Source organism: Eulemur rufifrons, chromosome 16 (assembly GCF_041146395.1).
Source record: "Eulemur rufifrons isolate Redbay chromosome 16, OSU_ERuf_1, whole genome shotgun sequence".
In the NCBI taxonomy this organism is placed as follows: Eukaryota; Metazoa; Chordata; class Mammalia; order Primates; family Lemuridae; genus Eulemur; species Eulemur rufifrons.
In genome coordinates this window covers 4,028,067-4,047,042 of record NC_090998.1, presented here as the reverse complement: position 1 = coordinate 4,047,042, position 18,976 = coordinate 4,028,067, and the positions used below count along the sequence as shown (strand labels likewise).

The 18,976-nt window shown below is 58.9% G+C and overlaps 1 protein-coding gene across 1 annotated transcript in view; it reads left to right on the top strand.

Moving 5' to 3' along the window:
* The window catches only part of TSPAN11 (tetraspanin 11), a 39,562-nt gene extending 32,461 nt beyond the window's left edge, over nucleotides 1-7,101 (top strand). Inside the window, exon 7 of the mRNA XM_069491016.1 lies at nucleotides 7,042-7,101. Within this exon, the coding sequence (XP_069347117.1) occupies nucleotides 7,042-7,101 (60 nt within the window). The remainder of the gene's footprint in view (nucleotides 1-7,041) is intronic.
* The last annotated feature ends 11,875 nt before the right edge of the window (nucleotides 7,102-18,976 follow it).

The window sequence follows — 18,976 nt, the reverse complement described above, 5'->3', positions numbered from 1 at the left end:
CTAACACAATACAGCATAACAATTGTTTACGTAGCATTTACACTGTATTAGGTATTATACGTAATCCAGAGATGACTTAAAGTGTGCAGGAGGCTGTGCACAGGTTTTATGCAAATGCCACGATATTTTATATGAGGGACTTGAGCATGTGTGGGTTTTGATATCCAGGACAACTGTATATACACACGCACTCCCTGAGGATGAGCAATGCCCTTGGCTCCCATATCTCCCTTCCACCCCCCCAGCCAGCGCCATCCAGGAAGTCAGCATCACTCTCTCAGAGTGCTCCAGTCCAGGGTCACAAGCAGAGCAGCCGGGAGGGACTCCTCCGCAGCTGGGGCAGATACAGCCGCCCGCACAGGCACTCCTGCCTCAACCCAGCAGGAGCTGGGCGGGGGCTGTTGTTCTAGAGGCTGCTCCACAGCCCTTCCCAGCCCTTCCCAGCCCTTCCCACTCCAGGGCTCTGAGCTCTGTCCAGGCTTTGGCCTCAGAAGACCTGGGTCCAATCCTGGCTTTGCTCCTGTGTGACTTCGAGCTACTTTAACCTCCCTGTCCCTCAGCTACTTCGCATGCAAAATGTGGGCAATTTCCCCAGCCTCATAAGGTCTACATAAGAACGAGGTGATACATGTGACCCACTCACAGTGCCTGGCACACAGGAAGGCCTCCGTACGCGGAAGCTGCCTTTATCCAGCTATCTGCAGACTCCAGAGCTTTGCAGCTACTTCCTCTGATTGGGTCCCCACTACAGCCTGAGCCCCAGGCCAGACAGGGAGCAGTGCTCTCCCATTTACAAATCAGACAGGTGACTTACCCAGGGTCTCAAACCCTGAACTGGCGCCCAGGTCTCCTGGCTTTGGGCCTTTGCTTTCCCAAACTCCCTGCCTTGATGTAGAGCTCTGTGGGAAAGAAGCAGGGGGTGGCAGCTGGCTCGGAGGCACTTGCATCGTAGGGTCCTTTCGGATCACCGTGCTGCCTACCCACAGTGTCTGTGCCCTGGAGGAGCCAGCTGCAGCCTTGCACACTGGGAAGAGGGTCCCTGGCCTCTGGAGGGAGACCCATCTTGGTCCTGCCACCTATGAGCCGTGTGACCTAGGGCCAGTGATTTCATCTCTGAACCTCTGAGTTTCTCATTTGTAAAATGGGGCTAATTATAATTCATTTTGTGGCTGTGAAAATTAGCAATATACATGCAAATCCCTTGGCTCGTTGCTGAGCAGACAGCACATGTTCAATAAATGACACCGATCATTTTTATCATTTCTACATGGGCACATTGTCTCTCAAAAAAAATCTCACTTGTTCACTGGCCAGGCTAGCCTTCTCCCCTTCACTCTCACTCTCCTGCAGGGCCAGGGAGCCCCGGCTGGCCTTGGCATCCCCCTCTTTTGCACTGCCCCAAGGCAGGCCTTTCGTCCCAAAGGAGTTGCACTGGGAACTGGTTCCCCAGCGCACAGGGCTGCTCCGTCTCCAGTGCCTGGCTCAGCTGAGGTTTCCAGAAACCTGTTACCCAGGTGGTGAGGGGGCCTGCTCTGGATGCACACTGACCGGGCCTCTGTCCATTTCTTCCTGACCTCTCTGGCCTCGAGAGCCTGTAGAATGTGCAAATGGGGCAGTGAGACTGGGGGCAGGGAGAGGGGCTGCAAATGCCCCAAGCCTAAGGTCAAGGTGGAAGAGTCCTGCTGTACAAGTCTCATGTCGAGGTGGCCAGGTCGCCGGGCAGTGTACCTGCAGGCCCATGACACCTCCGCCCACTCACAAACCCCACCATGACCATCTCTGTTCCGCCATGGCTCGCGGGAATGGCTCCTGCTGGATCTCAACCCTTTGCTGTGTTTTCTCCCCTGCAGTCCACGGAGCCAGCCCTGCGGTGGCCAAGCCTCGGGTTAGGGCGCCCTCTGCCGGCCGCCCCCCGAGCCCTCTAGGTGGGCCAAAGCTTTGAGAAAGGCTGGTCCCGGGCCTCTTCCCCAGGCTCATCATAGTCCATCTTCCAGCCAGAGCAGACACCAGGCACCTGCCTCTCCTGTATACCCAGCCTGGCATTCTGAAGACCCCCAAGGTTCCGGAGATACCAGCCCAAGAATGGGTCATAATATTTCCTGGTCCCCAGAAACTGGAAGGCATCTTGCTTGGGAGTTAGAGCACCTGGATTCTGAACAGCTTCACCTCATGCTGTGTGACCTTGGGGAAGTCACATTCCCTCTCTGAGCCCTTAGTTTCCTTACCTGTAAAATGGAGGGATTGGATACTTTTGAGCCTTTTTTAAGCAGCAGCATCCTCTTGTCAATGGGAATCTCACATAGAGAGACGCACAGAAGGTGGAGCAGTGCAGATGGCAGCAGGGACAAGCCCAGTGTGACAGCCTCCCGTCACTGCCCTCTGTGGCCCTGAGCTACCCTTGGAGTTTCCAGTACAGTTTGAAAAAATGTGGGCCTACTGCATCTCCCAGGAACCTTCTGGTTCTAACATTCAGTCAGTTTGTGGTAAGTTTCCCACCTCAGTGACCAAATTATTTTGAGATTAATGTCCTGCAACATCCTAGAACGTTAAAGCAGATGGTTTGTGAACACTCTGAAAACTAAGAAGAAAATTCAATGAGCGTAACAAATTCTGATTTCGGCCAGGTATTTGGCAATGGGTCCCTTACTGGCTCAGAGAGGTGCGGACCAGGCACTTGGCACGGTTAGGAGAAAGCATGGCGGCCCCGGCAGGGTGACCATGCTGTGACAGGGAGATGAGAGGGTTAATGTCAGCCTGGTGAAAAGTCTCCAGGATCAGCTATGGCCTTCGGCCTCAGACCTGTCTCCTCAACGTTGGGTGACCTCAATGAGACCCAGGAGGCATGCTCATCACCTCTGACAACGGCCACATCTGCAGGGCTGGCTGGTCTCTGGATTGATAAAGCCAGCATTGAAAAAAGAGCCTGGGGGATGGGGAAGATGTGCTGGAGTGAAGAGTGAAGCACTGAACAGAGCTGAAGTCCGTGCATTTCAGTTGTGCTTTGGAAGTAAGACTGTAACAGGGCCAGTACGTCTGCCCGAGTTACGGGACAGGCTGCTGCCCGCGGAGATGCAGCCTGGAACCGCACGGCTAGAAATCATGGTCCCAGGTGGTCCAGACTTCCACAGAGCCTCCAGCGCAGTGGTCCTCAACCTTGGCTGCACATTGGGACCCCCTGGTGAGCCTTGAAACTGCCCCAGGCCCAGGCCACACCCCCCCAGCAGCTCCATCACCCAGACATCAGTGCGTGTGCAAAGCTCCCGGGATCCCACGGTGCGGCCCACGCAGAGGGCGTGGCAAGGGGCACGGGGGGCCGGAAGTCGAATGTGAGGGGGTCAGGACATGGGGGAAGACAGCACCCTCACCATCTTGGAACACCCAGGCAGACGTGGGGCAGGGAGGGGACTTTTCCTGAGAGGTTCCAGAGGACACAGCAGGAGGAATTTACAAGGAGACAGGTTCGAGAACTTTTCAACAATTATCACTGTTAAGCAGTGGTCCTTGCAGAGGGACTAAGCTCTCTGCGGCTGCAGACTGGGGCAGAGGTTGGGGGCTGACAGGGATGCAGAAGGGAGGCCCCCTCCACGCTGAGGTCCTGCATTCCGGAGGTGCTCCTGTTGTTTCAGCAGGGGCCCCACAGGCTCCTCCACTCACGACACCGGAGGCAGTTTCAGACCCGGACAGGATCAGCAGAGTCCTGAGGTACCCCCAGATCATAGACTCGTCACGTGGAGGCCCTTACAGACTCGGGCCCAGTGCCGTCAGCCCGGCTGCATGTTAGAATCAGGTTTCTAAAATGCCGTTGCCCGGGCCCCGTCTGCCCCGGTTCTGGCTCAAATTGCCTGGGCTGAGGTCCGTGTAGGGGGGTGTTTTTTAAAGCCCCCCAGGTGACTCTAGTGTGCATTCGGGGTTGTGAACCCCTGCGCCCATCATACTCCTACACATCTAAGGACACCAAGCCCTGCTGGAACGTCACTTGCTAAAGGACACACAGCCATCGGCAGGGCTGCCCAGGACCCCGACTCACGGGTCTCTTTCCTCTGCACCAGCTTCTCCTCTTGTGGGGGGACTCTGGAGACACTCCACTTTGAGGGAACTTTAGAAGCCAATTTCTACAATATTCTGGCTGGGCAATATTTTACTAAAAATGACATAGTGGCCCAGCTCCCTTCTCCTGCGGCCCTCCTTACGCACAGCGTGCTGGGAGCCTCCACCCAGGGAGCCTCCAGAGGAGGCTGAGGGGCGCGCGCTGTGTCCACGCTGCAGCAGAGCCGTGGCATGCCGGGTGCTGTGACCAGTGCTGGGGCCCCACCGCAGGAAGCGTCAGTCCCTTCTCCCAGGGAGCTTTTGCTCGAGGGAAGGGGACGGACAAGTACGTGGGCTGTCGCAGACCAGTCCTAGGGGCTGGGTTAGTGTGCGCCCTGGGGTTTGGGGAGCAAACACTGGAGACCCTCACCAGTGACAAGAGGTCAGGGAAGGCTTCCTGGTGGAAGTGACATGTAATTAAGCTGTGAAGGAGCTTGACAGGAAGTGACAGGAGGGGGAAAAGAGCCAGGGTGAGGGAATAGCATGTGCAAAGTCCTGGCTGGTGGACAGAGTGGGGGTCTTTGTCCTGAGGGCCCTGGGGAGCCACTGCCAGGCCTCTCAAAGGCTCAGGGTGCTGGAAGGTCTGGGTGCTGTGCTGTTGGTCTCTGTCATTCTAGTTTTTAAAGAATCTCGCCAGGGAAGGCCCTGGACCATTGTATAGACTGGAGGCTTTCCTATTGATGGAGAAGGATTTGAGGCTCAGAGAGGGCTATAACTGTACCCAAGGTCACACAGCCCATTGGTGCAAGCCCCAAAGAGAACCTAACACACCACCACCCCTACATTCTCCCATCGTAAGATGGACACATGGGTTAGAGCACAGAAAACTCACAAGATGGTCAAGATTGGGATCTGCAAGTCACTATCAGGGAAACCAAACAATTGTTTTGGAACGACCTCCTTGGCAAGTGCTTCCTGATGACAATCAGGTGCTGACCTAGAAACCTCATAAGAAGCTGAATGCATGACGGCCTCCCTGTTAAAGATGTCCCACCTATGGCCAAGTGCTACGCCCAGGCAGCTACGAGCAGAGAGCACCGTGCAGGCTGGCCCCAGAGCCCGCCCCGTCCTATCTGCCATCTCCAGCTCCTGAGGCTAACTTGTCCTGTGTTGTCTCTGCTCACCCCCTGCTGGCTGCTTGGAGCCATCCATTCTGGATTCTCGGTGCCCTCTGTCAGGAGGGAGATGCCAGTGCTCACTCGGGGACCTGATGGGTTAGCATCCTTTACCCTCCGCGTGACTCAGGGTGGGGTGTGTGCCTGTGTACACATGTTGACGAGGGCATCCTTTACCCCTCTGCATGACTCAGGGTGCGGTTTGTGCATGTGTGTGCATGTGTACGTGTGCACGTATGGCCCACACCCTGCACCTGTGCTGTGCCTCTCCCGGGAGGCACCTGGGAACACACGTCATGCAAAAGCGTGTGCACTGAGGGGCCTCCAGCCCTGCCCCGGCATGCGTTGTACACCGTAGGAGATGTGGACGGAGTCTGGGCACCAATCTGTGCTGGTCCAACATCTCCCTCCTAGCCTCCCCCTTAGCACAGATCAGAAAGATCCAGATAAGCCCACAGGAAAATGATCAAGCCATGAGGTGGGGACAGGGAAGTGGGCATGCTGCACGACAGCATGGGCGGATGGCTGTGACAGCCACCTGCTCACAGCTAATGGGAGACAGATAACCTTCTAAGCCACCTACCAGCTTGTGCCCCTGAGGCCCCAAGACAGATTACACTGCTCTTAGCACGCAGTCTGAAACCGAAAGCAGCCCATGCTCCCACTGTCCTCCAGCTTGGGTGGGATGGAGAGGAGGGAGGAGGGGAACAAGACGGGCTGCTCCTCTGCCACCCCCTTCAGCTAGCCTTGCAGGGAAAGACAAGGTGGGGAGCAGCCCCCACGCACCTCCACCAGCCTGTTCTCCCATTGGGCAGAGCTCCACGTGCATCCAGATTTGCACCGGCAAGGTCAGGTCTGCAGCACCTGTGGGAAAAGCTTCCTGCACTTAGGGACATCCCCCTTCACCCCAGGTGCCACGGGACAGTCATGGGGCTGCCCTATCCCAGAGCCCCTCTCCTGTGGACAGAATTGAGATCCAATGACATGTCATCATCATCGTTAGGATCTTGATGACAGCCATGGGGCTCCTTGCCCTCAATGGGGGCAGGAGGAAGGAGAGAAAGAGAAGGAGGAAGGCGGAGGAGGGCCCATGGAGAGCAAGGTGGGAGAATAAAGGCCCTCTGCGTTTTGGAAACGGGAAAGGTGAGACGGGGGTGATTTTCCCAAACCTGCGCTTGCCTTGGGCAGGACATGCCGTCTTGTCCAGCTCGTGGATGCCAACAGAGGAGCTGGCCGGCTGGGCTCCCGGGGCCTGGTTTGGTGCTGCATTGTGAGCTGACTTGCAGAAGGAGCTGGAGACACCTCCAGGCGCTCCTCCCAGAGCCTCAGCTTTCCCAGTGGTTTCTGTGCATCAGCCAGAGTATGGGCAAGGGACCTGAGTTTTGCTCTGGAGTCTGAGGGCAGCAAGATGCAGGCAGGCTCTTTCCTAGAGAAAGGACTGCTACAGACAGCTCTGATGAGGGAGCGGAAATATTACTGCTCAGGATCTAATTAAATTAGGCTGGACCAGCAGCCTGGCCCGGGAGCTTGCTAGGAATGCAGACTCTCAGGCCCCCAGGCCTGCGGAGCTGCAACCTGCCATACTATCAGATTCCCAGGTGATCTGTGCCCAGTAAAGTGTGAAAGACACTGCTCTGGGGTGGTAGCACTCAGAGCGTGGTCCCCTCACACACCAGCCTCACCTGGGAGCTGGTTAGAAAGGTGAGCTCTCAGGCCCCACCCCAGCCTCTGGGCACTGCCCTTGGCCCGCCCCCAAGGGGTGGCTTGTGCATGCCAGCGTGGGCGGCAGCTTCAGGGGGTCCTGACTTCTCTTTGCTCCTCTGCTCTCTCCACCTGGCAGATCTGCGGGATGGTTCTCACCTGCTGCCTGCACCGGAGGCTCCAGCGGTATTTTTACTAATGGCGAACCCTCCCGACTGCCCCTTGCAAGGACAGGTGCCACAGCCCATCTGCCAGGACTGCCGAGTTAGTACCAGTTCGACGAGGGCCACGGGCTCCCCCCTCTGTGCCCTGCCCCCGCAAATCCACCAAGTGCCTGAGACCACAGCTCCTGCTGCTCCCCCCGCACCCCCCGCACAGGGGCCCTCGCCTGCACCTCCATTTCTGAGCCCTCCCACCGGACCGTGGGCAGGGCAGTGATCCTGCCACGGGACAGCCAGAAGCCCTCACCAGGCATGGGACACCCGTGGGCTCCAGGAGGGAGAGAACTGCGCTCTCTGCTCTCTCCCAGCTCCTGAACCTGGAACAAGGGCTGCAAACCTGGGTCCCTCTGGGCCCCCTGCAGTGGGTGTTTGAGTCCCCTGGTGGCGCTCAGAAGCCTCAGCTTGCTCTCCCCTCTGGGAAAAGTGTGAGCTGGGGCAGGTGGGGCTGGCTCTTCCCCCAGAGACCTCCCCAGCCCTGTGACCTGCCCACTCCCCACACTGCCTCACCTGGAAAGTGGTGTCCTGCGGGGCCTGGGGGGTGGGGAGGCCCCAGGTAGGGCCGCAGTAGGCTGGATGGAGCTGCCAGGGCAGGGCGCAAGGGGTTGGGGGACAAGATGACGACACCAGCACCTGCTGCACCAGGCGCAGGGCCCCGCCCCCTGCCCAGCGGCCTTCCCGGGAGAAATCCCCCTGGAGGCCACGGCCCCAGGCCCCAGCCTCTAGTAATACGCCCCTCAGGGATCTCCCGTTCCAGGGCCTTATTTTCAGGAATGCCAGGTTTTAAAACCGTCTTCAGCTCTTCATGTTGGCGGATGTAAAACTCCTCCCCTAGGGGACAAAATCACAGGCCCTGCAGAGTCGGAGTGCTGAGACGGGGAAGCTCTGAGTAGAGGGTGCTCTGCCTGCACCTCGCTTTTCCTGGGGCCCTCTCCCCCGACCACAAGGCCACCACCGTGTCGCTTCCAGGGAGTTGTGCTCTGCTTCCTTTGCCACCCGTCCCAGAGTGGACACAGTCCCTTCCTCGGTTCTGTCTTGCATCACTGAATTAGGCAAGGAATTTTCAGGAAGGACTTTCCCAGATACTAAGGGATAACAGAGAAAATCCTAGGAAATACAGCCATCCATGCCCGAGGTTTTCCAAAGAATGCATATCAACAGTTACATATGACAACCACGGGAACCTCCCCCCAGAGTGGCTGTTACAAGTGGGCAGCTCGTAACACAAGAGCCCCACCCCCGCCTCCGTGCCTCCCAGGTCCCGCACCGCCCCCAGAGGGGACCCTCTTACTTCCCCCACAGGGAGGGGCGGCACCTTTGTATGCTGAGGCCCAGAGAGCGCCCGGCCTCCCTATCTGAGCCTGCTCGCAGTGGGGTGACACAGCTCTCGCTGACCTGGGCCGGTCCTGGGGGAGGGGTGTGCTCTCTCCCATACACAGGGGTGGCCTGAAGGTCACTCACTGCTGTCACCAACATAGCCCTGCCTGTGCCTCCCCAGCTCTTCAAGTCTTACAGAGTGAGGGCCGGGAAAGGGACAGGGTGCTGGGCTACAGCTGTTCTTCCCTCCAGGCACTGGGGGAGCGGCAGTGGGCGGGGGATGCTGTGGCCTTACCTGTCTGCGGTGACAGGCAGGTGCCCAGTGCATGGCCTTGTCACTGAGGGCAGGCCCAGGAGAGCCTGAGTCATCCACCCTGGCCCCACGTGTGGGTCAGGCCAGCCCGGCTGGGGGCAGGATCAGCTGTGGCTCCTGCCCTCGCCATCGTCCCTCCCAGGCTGCCACTGGGGTGGCCAGTCCAAGCTGCACAAAGTGGTAGAAAAGCCCAAAGCTGCCTGGAAATACGGCCTCCTTTTCATGCCAACAGCCCGGAGATGGGTCAGGGTTAGAGGCAAGGGAGGCCGAGCAGGGCAGCTCCGCCTGGGTGCGCATAGAGGCGGGCTCCAGAGCGGCGCCCAGAGGTCTGTGCCTGGACAGCGCCTCCCAGGTCCCTGCTTGGAGTCTGTCACAGTCTTGAGTCCCTTCGGAGAGAGAGAAGGACGTGCCGTGGAAGTCACCATCAGTCCTGTGTGGGCAAAAGGCCTCGCGCACCGGGGCCTGGGAAAGAAGCGTCAGGTGCCGGGATCCAGCGGGCTGCGTCCAGCACGTCTCCCCCTGAACACAGCACAGTGGCCTTCCCTAGCCACAGGGACAGACACGGAGAGAACGGCTCGTCCCCGAGTCCCCTGAACGCCGAGTGTTGGGGGAGAGGCAGGAGTGAAGCTGGGCCTTGGTGAGGGAGGAAGCGTCTGTGCTCCTCTCCCCCGACCCCTGGCCGGCAGTGCCCCGGCCCCAGGAGCCCCGCAGGCGTGCCATGGACGGGGTGTCCAGGGGGTCACTTGAGTTTACCGAGGGCCTGCTACGTACGTAAGAGTGTGTTGCTCACCGTAAATACGCTACCTTGCAGTACCCCAATAAGAGGGTGTTGTTCCTCCCATCTCACGGATGAGGAAGTTCAGGCTCAGCCAGGGTAAGAGACTGCCAGTCGGCAGGGACGGCTGCTGTCTTGCAACCCCCAGCCAGGGGCGGGGGCCGAGGGAAAGCTGGGCTGGGAGCCCCCTCCTCAGCATCCCTCGGTATCCTCCTCTGTAATGAGCTGTCAGGCTGACATTCAGAAAGTGTCCCTGGGGGGCATTGCCACATAGCAGCAGCCTCAGTGCCCCTCCCAGGTCAGACAGAACCCTGTGTCCCGGCCCGGTGCCAGCTGCCCTGCACCTGTGCCACTGGCACGGAAGACCGGCTCATCGGCCTTCTGGTGGGGGGCTGGGCAGCAGGCGGGAGCCTGAGGGGCCAGAGCTGACGCAGAGTGAGAGCAGGGACTGCGCCCAGCCTCGGAACCTTCACACGGGGTGTGGGAGCTCATGCCCCGTCTGGGGGTTGAGAAATCCTCCGGTGACACCCACTGCCAGAGCCACCCTGGGCAGGGAGGGCGCCCTGAGGTGGTGATGGTGACCTCCTCCCCTGAGGGAGGCCCCTTTCTGCCTTCTTTCCCCGCTGTGGCTGGGCCTCTGGGGTACACTGTGATTTCCGCCTCGGAGAGCTCCCCTGGGCACGGTCATAGGCGGTGAGACCCAGGGGGGCCCCGCGTGGCCCCAGGTGTGAGGTAGGTCACTGTGATGTCCCCCAGGACCCTCCTGCCCTTCTGCCACTCTAGGCCCCTCCTCAGAGTTTTGAGTCGGGGGAGTGAAAATGGAACTGGGACAGTGGCTGTCCTCACTGGCCACCCCGGGCCAGCGCAGGGGAAGGGGCTTGACGGCCTCTGGGGAAAGTCAGTCTTCCGCGTCACCGCTGGGTGGCACTCACATCCCCGGGACGTGGAGACCAAGCGTCTAAACCAGTGGTTCTCAAACTTGAGTGAGCATCAGAATCACCTGGGAGCTTCTCGAAACGGGTTGCCCCCCCCACCCCCCCAGAGCTTCTAATCAGGAGAGGCAGAGCCAATAACCCGATAATTCGAATTGCTAACAAGCTCCACACGTGACACCGCTGCGGCTGGCGCGGGGACCACACTGTGAGAACCTCTGCTTTAGAGCATATGACAAAGGGCACTGCCACCTTCCTTTATGTGTCACAACCCTCAGGGATCACAAGTCCCTCAGGTCATCCAGCTGAGGTCCACCCGCAGCAGCCCGGGCCCGTCCCCACTCGTCCGCTGTGAGGGTGAGGCATGCCACCATGTCAGTTCACAGCCCTGTGGCCTTGGCCAGGACACCGGGTGCCTGGGCCCCTCCTGGAAGCCGACATGTTCCAGGCCCCGGCCCCGTTTTCCCACCCCCGTCTGCGTGCCCGGGAGAGCCCCTGCGTCTGGCCGCCCCCCTGCCTGTCGAGGCTCCCAGCCCTGTGCCCCGCGCCTCTGCGCCCTCACCCCACCCTGTGCACGGCCACTGGTCATTCCAGGCAGCCCAGTGTTAGGCCGCGTGGGCTCCTGGAACCCGCGGGCCCTTGTACACGGGGTGTCACAATATTCTAGACACAGAGAAGACGCCTTAACCTGCTGCGTATAGAGAAATTGCTGCCCTCGTAACCACGCCCCCCTCCTCAGCCGATCTCACGCAAGGCCAGCCCGACGTGCCCGGGGCATGACAATAAAGGAATTGCACCTAGGACCAGCTTCTGTGAGTTTTCTTTCTCTGCAAGGAGATCCCCGGCCTACAGTTCACCAAAGGTATTATGAACACCCCTACAGCCTGAGGCCACCCCGCTAGTCACGGCTCTCCTAGGAGCAGCCCACTGGCCACGTGGATCAGGGTCCTGCTCACTGTTCTTTTATCCGTTCCCATCATATATTTGTCTGAAGTGACCGCTCTCTCCTGCTCACAGGTGTCATTAGCTCCTGACGGCAAACAAGATCCAGGCTCCAACACGTGCGCTTGGACTGTCTTCTCCTAAAGCGCCTGCCTGGGTCACGCGTTTGCCATGACTCGCCAGCAGTCTCTGCTGACAACCCGCAGCGCGTTCCGCAGCTGCGCCTCCACCGGGCTGCGGCAGAGGCAGGAGCAAGGGGCTCCCTCGGGCTGAGCTGCTGCCTGGACCCCCGACCATCCCGCTCCAGAGAGAGTGGTTTCTTCACCTTGGGCCAGCTAATGTCCTCTCATCCGGACACTTTTCATCTCAGTGCAAAAAGACGAGCGTGCTGAAGGCACAGGTTGCCGGAAGCTACAGGGAGGTATTAGACATATTTTGTCTTTTATGACAGAAAACTCTCATTCTCTTTAATTCACTGTTCTGTCTAGAAGACCTGCTTGAGGTGGGGCAGGAGCCTGCAGAGTGCCCGGGTAAGCTGGGCTCACGGGGGCTCCAAGACAGGACGGGGGTGGTCTGGGAGGCAGCGGAGAACTGAATCACACCTGGTGTGAACCTGAAGGCCTGCTGTGTGAGCAGACTGGTCACCTGAGGAAGTCCCCAGGCGGGGACCCACTTCGCAGGGGAGCCTGCCAGCCCCTGCCCAGCTGTCCGGTGTCTCCGTGGCCTCTTTGATGAGGTTCCTTTGTTCACTGAAGGGTCACAGCCGTGGCCCTCTGCTCTTTGGATGCCAGACGGGGGAACGGGTCCAGCATAGAGCCCATTCACGGTCACATGTCCCATTGGAACGGGACGTCCGCTCACCTCCGCCGTCACTATGAGCGTGTCTGCATGTGTGTACGTGTGCACTCACAAGCACACAAACGTACTGAGGAGGGACAAGGGCCACTCCAGGCCCTTCCCCGCTGCAAACAGGCAGCGCTGTCAGTGGTTTGCAGCTGCTTCTAACTGGCCCGGCAGCCGACAAGGGCCCTGTCAGCCCGGCAGGCAGCGCGGAGCTGTCGCTGAAGCTGTTCCCTGGGTGAGTGCTGGCTGGCCTGTCAGCTGCCCCTGCTTCCCAGCAGGTGCCAGTGCCTCATGTCACCCTGACGGCTGGGCTGTCATTGCTGCCTCAGGGTGGGCTTCGAGCTGGGGACCCTGGAGCTCACTCTCTCTCCACAACTGAAGACATGGGAAGCGAGGGCGCAGGGCCAAGAGCCCATTTTCTTCTTTTTATGGTTTGGGGTTTTTTTTTTTTCTTGGTTTTTGTTTTTGAGACAGGGTCTCACTCTGTCACCCTGGCTAGAGTGCAGTAGCATCATCATAGCTCATAGCAACCTCAGACTCCTGGGCTCAAGCGATCTTCCTGCCTCAGCCTCCCAAAGTGCTGGGACCACAGGCTCGTGCCACTGCATCTGGCCCTATTTTCTTCTTAAAAGCAGACACACAAGAAGCCCTGCTCCCCTTCCCTCCTGCTCCTGCCTCTGGTGGAAACCCTATCTGGCAGTGACTTGGGCAGGAGGGAGAGGACCGTGCCAGGGCACGGGGTGGGAGCCTTTGCATCAGCCCAGGGCAGAGGAGGGAAAGAGTGAAGCTGGAACCCAGCCCTTTCCACAGCAAGAGACAAACAACGTCACTGCACTAGGGACAGAAAGCCAGCCAGAGCCAAGGGGTTTAATGTTCCATGACAAGGGTGAGGAACAACACCCACTGGACTTCAAAAATACTGAGTGGCTCATGCATCCCTAATTCTACTCCGGAGAACCCCGAGTGGGGAACCAGAGATCAAATCCAACATGTTCTCCCTGCGTTGCCAATTGGGGAAGACTGACTCCCTCTGGAAGTGAGTCCTCACACAAGAGGAAGAAATGCACGAGAATATACAGATGCTCCTCGACCTGACAGGGCTGCGTCCCCATAAACATGTCAGAAGCTGAAATATTAAGTGGAAAATTTAATACACCTAACCTACCGAACCTCATAGCTTAGCCTAGCCTACCCTAAACATGCTCAGAACGCTTACATTAGCCTACAGTTGGGCAAAATCATCTATCACAAAGCATATTTTTTCACAGTGTTGACTATCTCATGTAATTTATTGACTACCGTACTGACAGTGAAGGCCAGAATGGTTGCACGGGCGCTCAGAGAACGGCTTACTGAACGCGTATCACCTTTGCACCACCCTAGAGTCGAGGAGTTGTTAAGTGGGAGTGTAAGGCGCTGGGGGCCGTCTGCCTGGTATTCCGGGTCCCCCGGGGAAGAGGTGTGGCGGGACGAGGGAGGCAAAGCACGGGAGATTCCTGGCATCAGTAAATTACGGAACACGGGCTGCAGCTCGCCTTGCCCGCATGTGGGACCAGCCTGCTCTGGACATTGGCTGGGCTCATTTCCAGAACTCCGTAACCAGAGAAGACTCTCTGGGTGACAGGTGCCAGACTGTCCACACACTGTCCACAGACCCCTCTTCTACCAGTTCACCTCTCTCCTCTGCACTCGGGGCACCCAGGGACACGGGGCAGCGCCCGGGTCTGCCCCAGCCGGCTCTCAGCTACCCGGAGTCCCTGGGGCCACAAAGGGGAAGTTCAAGTGGGCAGCTTCAATCGGGAGAGCTCGGCTCAGGCTGCCTTGTGGGGTGTTGTAATTCTTTTTGTTAGCTTAAGGAGACCAGAGCTGCGAGAGCAGCTGTCATTAAACTCAGCAAAAACGAGATGGCTAAATCAATAGCCTCCCGATGTCTGCTGAATGTGTTAAGAAGGGACCATCGCGATGCCGATATTTTTGTGTCCAAACAGCATTTATCTAATCCAGCTTTGCTCTCGCTTCTGTGGACTATCGAATGGCGCCGCTGAGGCAGCCCAGAGGGACACGGAGGCACGGGGACACCTGTGCACTGAGCGCCTGGGACACCAGCTGCCCTGGCCCGATCACTCTCCCCTGTCCCTTTTCCTTGGGGCTTGCCTTTAATTTGGGGACCCAGATTCGACCAATTTCCTGCCAAGGACCTGTCCTGGCCCAGGAGCCAGCTGGATGCCTTTGCACACGTGCATTTATTTAATCCCACGGCAAATCTGCAAAGCAAGCACTGTCCTTGTTTTGCAGATGACAGTACCAAGACAGGTCCCACGTGCCCGAGGCTCACACGGACACCAAATGCAGAGTGGGAATTTAATCCAAGCCCTCCAACTCCCCAACCAGCACTCTTTCCATCCACACCACGAACATCTCTAGTGGCGAACATTCAAGCACAGTGACAGCTGATAAGACGGCTATGGTCAGGGCGAACCTAGGAAATGTTTATAAAAGCATTTTGCAAGCTGTGAAGCTCAGTACAAACAGATTTAATTGCATCACGCTGGCCTCTGCCATCTCCTGCACAGAAGCACTGAGCCCGGAAAACACATTTGTCCATCCACTTAGTGCGGTTAGTCACCTAGCTGTCCAGGGTGAGGGTGTCATGCCGGGCGAATGGCAAGAATGCTCCCTCCTCTCACCCTCAGTAAATCTAATTAGCCACCAAGGCTCGTCAGTTCTCCTGCACGTCTCTCAAACCTGTCAGCTTTGTCCCCACCCCACCACCGCTTCCCTGCAGCTCTGTCATCTCTCACCTAAATCACTGCCGTACCTGTGCTCAATCTCCGGCAGCCACCCTTGTCCACACTGGCAGCCACACTTGGGCTTCAATGAGCTTTTCTGCCGCTCCCATTGCTCTGAGCTTAAAGTTCAGGCTCTTGGACCTGGTTGTCAGGGTTGTGACCTGGCAGTGGCCACACTCTCCAGACACTCCTCCTTCACCCTCTGGGCCCCAGCTCTGTGGACGACATCCACCCACAGGACACACTTCCTTCCACTGCTGGCCACGTTCACTGGCGCCCCGTTGTCAGCTCTTAGCTCCATCAGCGCCTCCCCTGGAGGGCCTCACCCTCCCCAGGCTGGGCCAGGGCCTCTCCCGCACGGCCACCTGGCACTGGCTTAAGGACCACATTCACTCTTCTGGGGTCCCCACTCGACAGCTGGCTCCACGAATGCAGGACTGGGCCTACGTCATCCACGACTGTTGTCTAGACACTTGGCACGAGCGCGTATCCAGTAAGTTTTTGAGTGAATAGACCTCTTGCCTGTGCAGGCAGCAGCGCGGGCCACGGCGAGGCTGGCAGGTCCTCACGGGGTGCCACGCCTGCTCTGCTGCGGCTCACGGACCTGCCTTCTCACTCGCCCTTTGCTGAGGACCGATGGGGGGCTGTTCTCCCACCACATCACACAAGAACGGGGGAGCAAAGGAAGGGCCCCCAGAGTCATCTCAGCCACCCCCTCCCATGGACTGAAGAGCCCAGAACCCATCCCAGAAGGCACTAGCCTATGTACCCCAAGTCCCAGGGAAAAAGGTGCTCGGCGCCCGTCCTGATGGGAACATCACCCCCTGCACAGCCAGGGCGCCTGCACCCACGGCGTGGCTCATGTGACCAGGGCCAGGGCTGAGAGAGCAGCCAGTGCCTCCCCTTGCCCTGGGAGCCACAAGCAGACAGCACGCAGACCCAGTGGCATCCTAGCAGGTGCGTCCACAGGCCCGGGGACAGGAGCCAGAGCAAGAACAGGCAGAGACGAGTGGCTTCCACCCACATTCCTGTGACTCCTGCCCCTTGGCCAGGACAATCCTGACCGTACAGCCACCAAGTCTCTCTCAGTAAGTCTCCCAGGGACCCCGTTCCAGCTGGACCTTTGACAAAGGGTCATCCCAGACCCAGGTACGGTCTCTGGAGGCTGTGGGACACAGCAGCTGCAGATGGGGCCCTGAAAGTCGATGCTTTGGGACAATTCCATGTGGACGTGGCCACTCCCTTGAGGAGGGCGGGAGACAGACCGGCACACGCAGGGGACTTTAGAGGTGTCCCACCTCCAACTGCCGTCAGGCCCACGTGCACACTCATTCTTCACCCCTGCCTCCTGCCACGTGCTGGGGACATGTGGTCCATCAGTGACCCAGGACAAAGACACACTGTAAGCCTCTCTCATCTGCACCTTGTCACTGTGACTGTGACAGGCAAGAAAAACCCACAGACCAGAACCCAGCACGCAGCAGGGAGCCTTCCGCAGCGAGGCGGCAAGGCCAGCAGCTTGGCTGGCAGCTCTGCCCATCCGCGTGGTTCTAACTGGGCCCCTCCCTGCTGGCCATCCTCATACTGACCCTGCCCCTTCCTTGGGCTGTCTCAGAGTCACCCGGAGGGGGCCCCTCTCTCCTAGAAGAGAGCAGGCTCCAGTGAACCCCAGGAACATCAGAGCAATTGGGATGAGACTGTACCTAAAACTGAAAGCCCCAGCCCCTCCCGGAGGCTGTCCATGACTTCCTGTTTCCCCTCACCACACACCTGGGGGCCCATCTGAGACAGGAGACGAACACCAAGCTGGAGCGCCGGCCTCTCACGCAGAGGGCTCGGCGCTGGGGCTGACCCCGCTCAGGCCTGCACCAAGTCACCGGGCAAAGGGTGATGCTGGACTCCTCGGGCACCCCCGAGAGGACCAGGACCCTCCCGGCCCCAGCAGACCTGGAACCTGGGCCCTGGAAGGGAGACGAGGCCCCGGCTGTGGGCGTGTGTCCTGGACAGAGGGTCGCACCGGGGTCTGATCCCCCGTGTCCCTCTCACCAACTGCTACATGAAGTCAGTCACAGTCGTGGCTGGGCAAACGAAACACACTGCAGAGAGACAGCCTGCTTGTGCTTTTGACATGTTATCAGTTTTTATTTAAAAACATGCTAAAAACATGGTGTTCAATAAAGCCAGGACCAGGATGAAGGAAACGCACAGATACGGCATCGCAAGCAGAAAAGTGCATCTGAAACCAACAAGCGTGTGCTCCCTGCTCTCCCGTGTTGCCCGGGGCGGGCGGGCAGGGAGGCTGGGCCCCACCCTGGACTGCTGCCTCACTGCAGTGGGGGAGGGGGGACGGGGACACACAGGGGCCGGCCGGACTCTGAGGAGCTGAGGGACAAGAATGGACCCCAAGCACCTGGCGCCCAGCTCCCGTCCTGTGCCATGTCCCTGCTAGTTAGCACCTCCACCCTTGGGTGGGCAGGGGCTGGAGAGGAGGGGACGGTCACTTCCGTCCACCTGGATGGCCACCCACCTGGACTTCCACGCCAGGAGGGACGCACCTAGTGCCAAGTCAAACCAGAACATCCACAAGAGTGTCGGGGTGGGGTCAGCAGCCCCTCCAGGAGCCCAGGGTGCAGGCAGTGGGGAAGCCCCAGCTCAAGTGCGTGGGGAGACTTGCACCCCGACACCTGCGGCCAGCCTCCTGAGGGCAGCTCTCAGCCCCTGCCTGCTCACCCCGGCTGTGGGGGGGCCCCAGGGAAAGGAGTCGTCATCTGACGTTCCCCTGAAGTCGTCTGCAAACCCCAAGGGAATCTCTGTGACAGTCTCCAAACCGCCTGCATCAGACCTGATCGAACGCACTCTGGCTTTGGCAAGGGAAGCCGTGAGGGAGGGGGGCTCCCCCGGTGGAATTCTGCCCCACCGAGATCATGGTCAGGAGAAGCAGAGAAGATGCTGAGCCACCTTCACTGGTGTCACCGGGTATGGCCCTCTGCGTAGCTGGGGACCCATCGGCAGGATGGGCCAGGGGCTTGGAAGAAACCTGTGCATGGGGACTTCTGCCCACTGCAGACTCGGCCAAGTGACCAACAGCCACGCACAGGGCGAGGTGAGAAGGCAGTTCTGGGAGCCGTGGGCAAGGCTCTGCAAACAGATGGGTGAGGTGGGGGCTGGCGCAGGCGGGGAACTGTGGCAAAGGCTCTGGAGCCAGAGGACGCCCTGAAGCACTCCAGAAACAAGATCGCCAGGGAAGCTACCCACCTCTCAATGCGCTAGGCTTTTGCTGTTGACAGTAACAAAAATTAAAAATTGCATTGATAGGCATGAACAAACCCACCCCAGCCCACCCACAGCAAAATGCATTACACATCAGGTCCCACTGTGCGACTCAAATACTCGTTTGCTGAGCGTCTCTCTGCAGTGGCATGTTTGCCCCGGAATCTACATTTTGGGGATCCCGGGGAGGCAGCTGAAGCTCCTTACCAGAAAGACGGGCCAGAGCATGAGGGAAGGGCAGTTTCATCCAAATGAGCGCCTGCCCCGTGTCCACCCAGGACCTGCCCTAGGCTTCCGTCAGCACCCCTACTCCTGTCCCCGGGACGCTGTCTTCTCCCGGCCTACCCTGCTCTCCACCGCCACCCCCCAGAACGTGAACCCTGAACACACCCAAAGTCCTGCCCTCCTGGTCCCAATCTGTATGTTACTTAAGGTGGATGGAGGAGTCACTGGCTGGCTGGGTGGCTGTGCCTCAGCTCTTGGGATAGGCAGGTGAGGTTGGAGGTGAGACCTGTGGCCAGCAGGAAACCAGGTAACAAGCCGAGAGGTGCAGGGAGAAAGGCAGCTGCCACACGAGGCCCCGTCCGGCAGAGGGCGCCGGCCCTGCTAGCGAGCGGGTAACTTGGGCAAGCTCAGTCCCGCAGTCTGGACTCCTCCTAACTGCACAACCTTAAG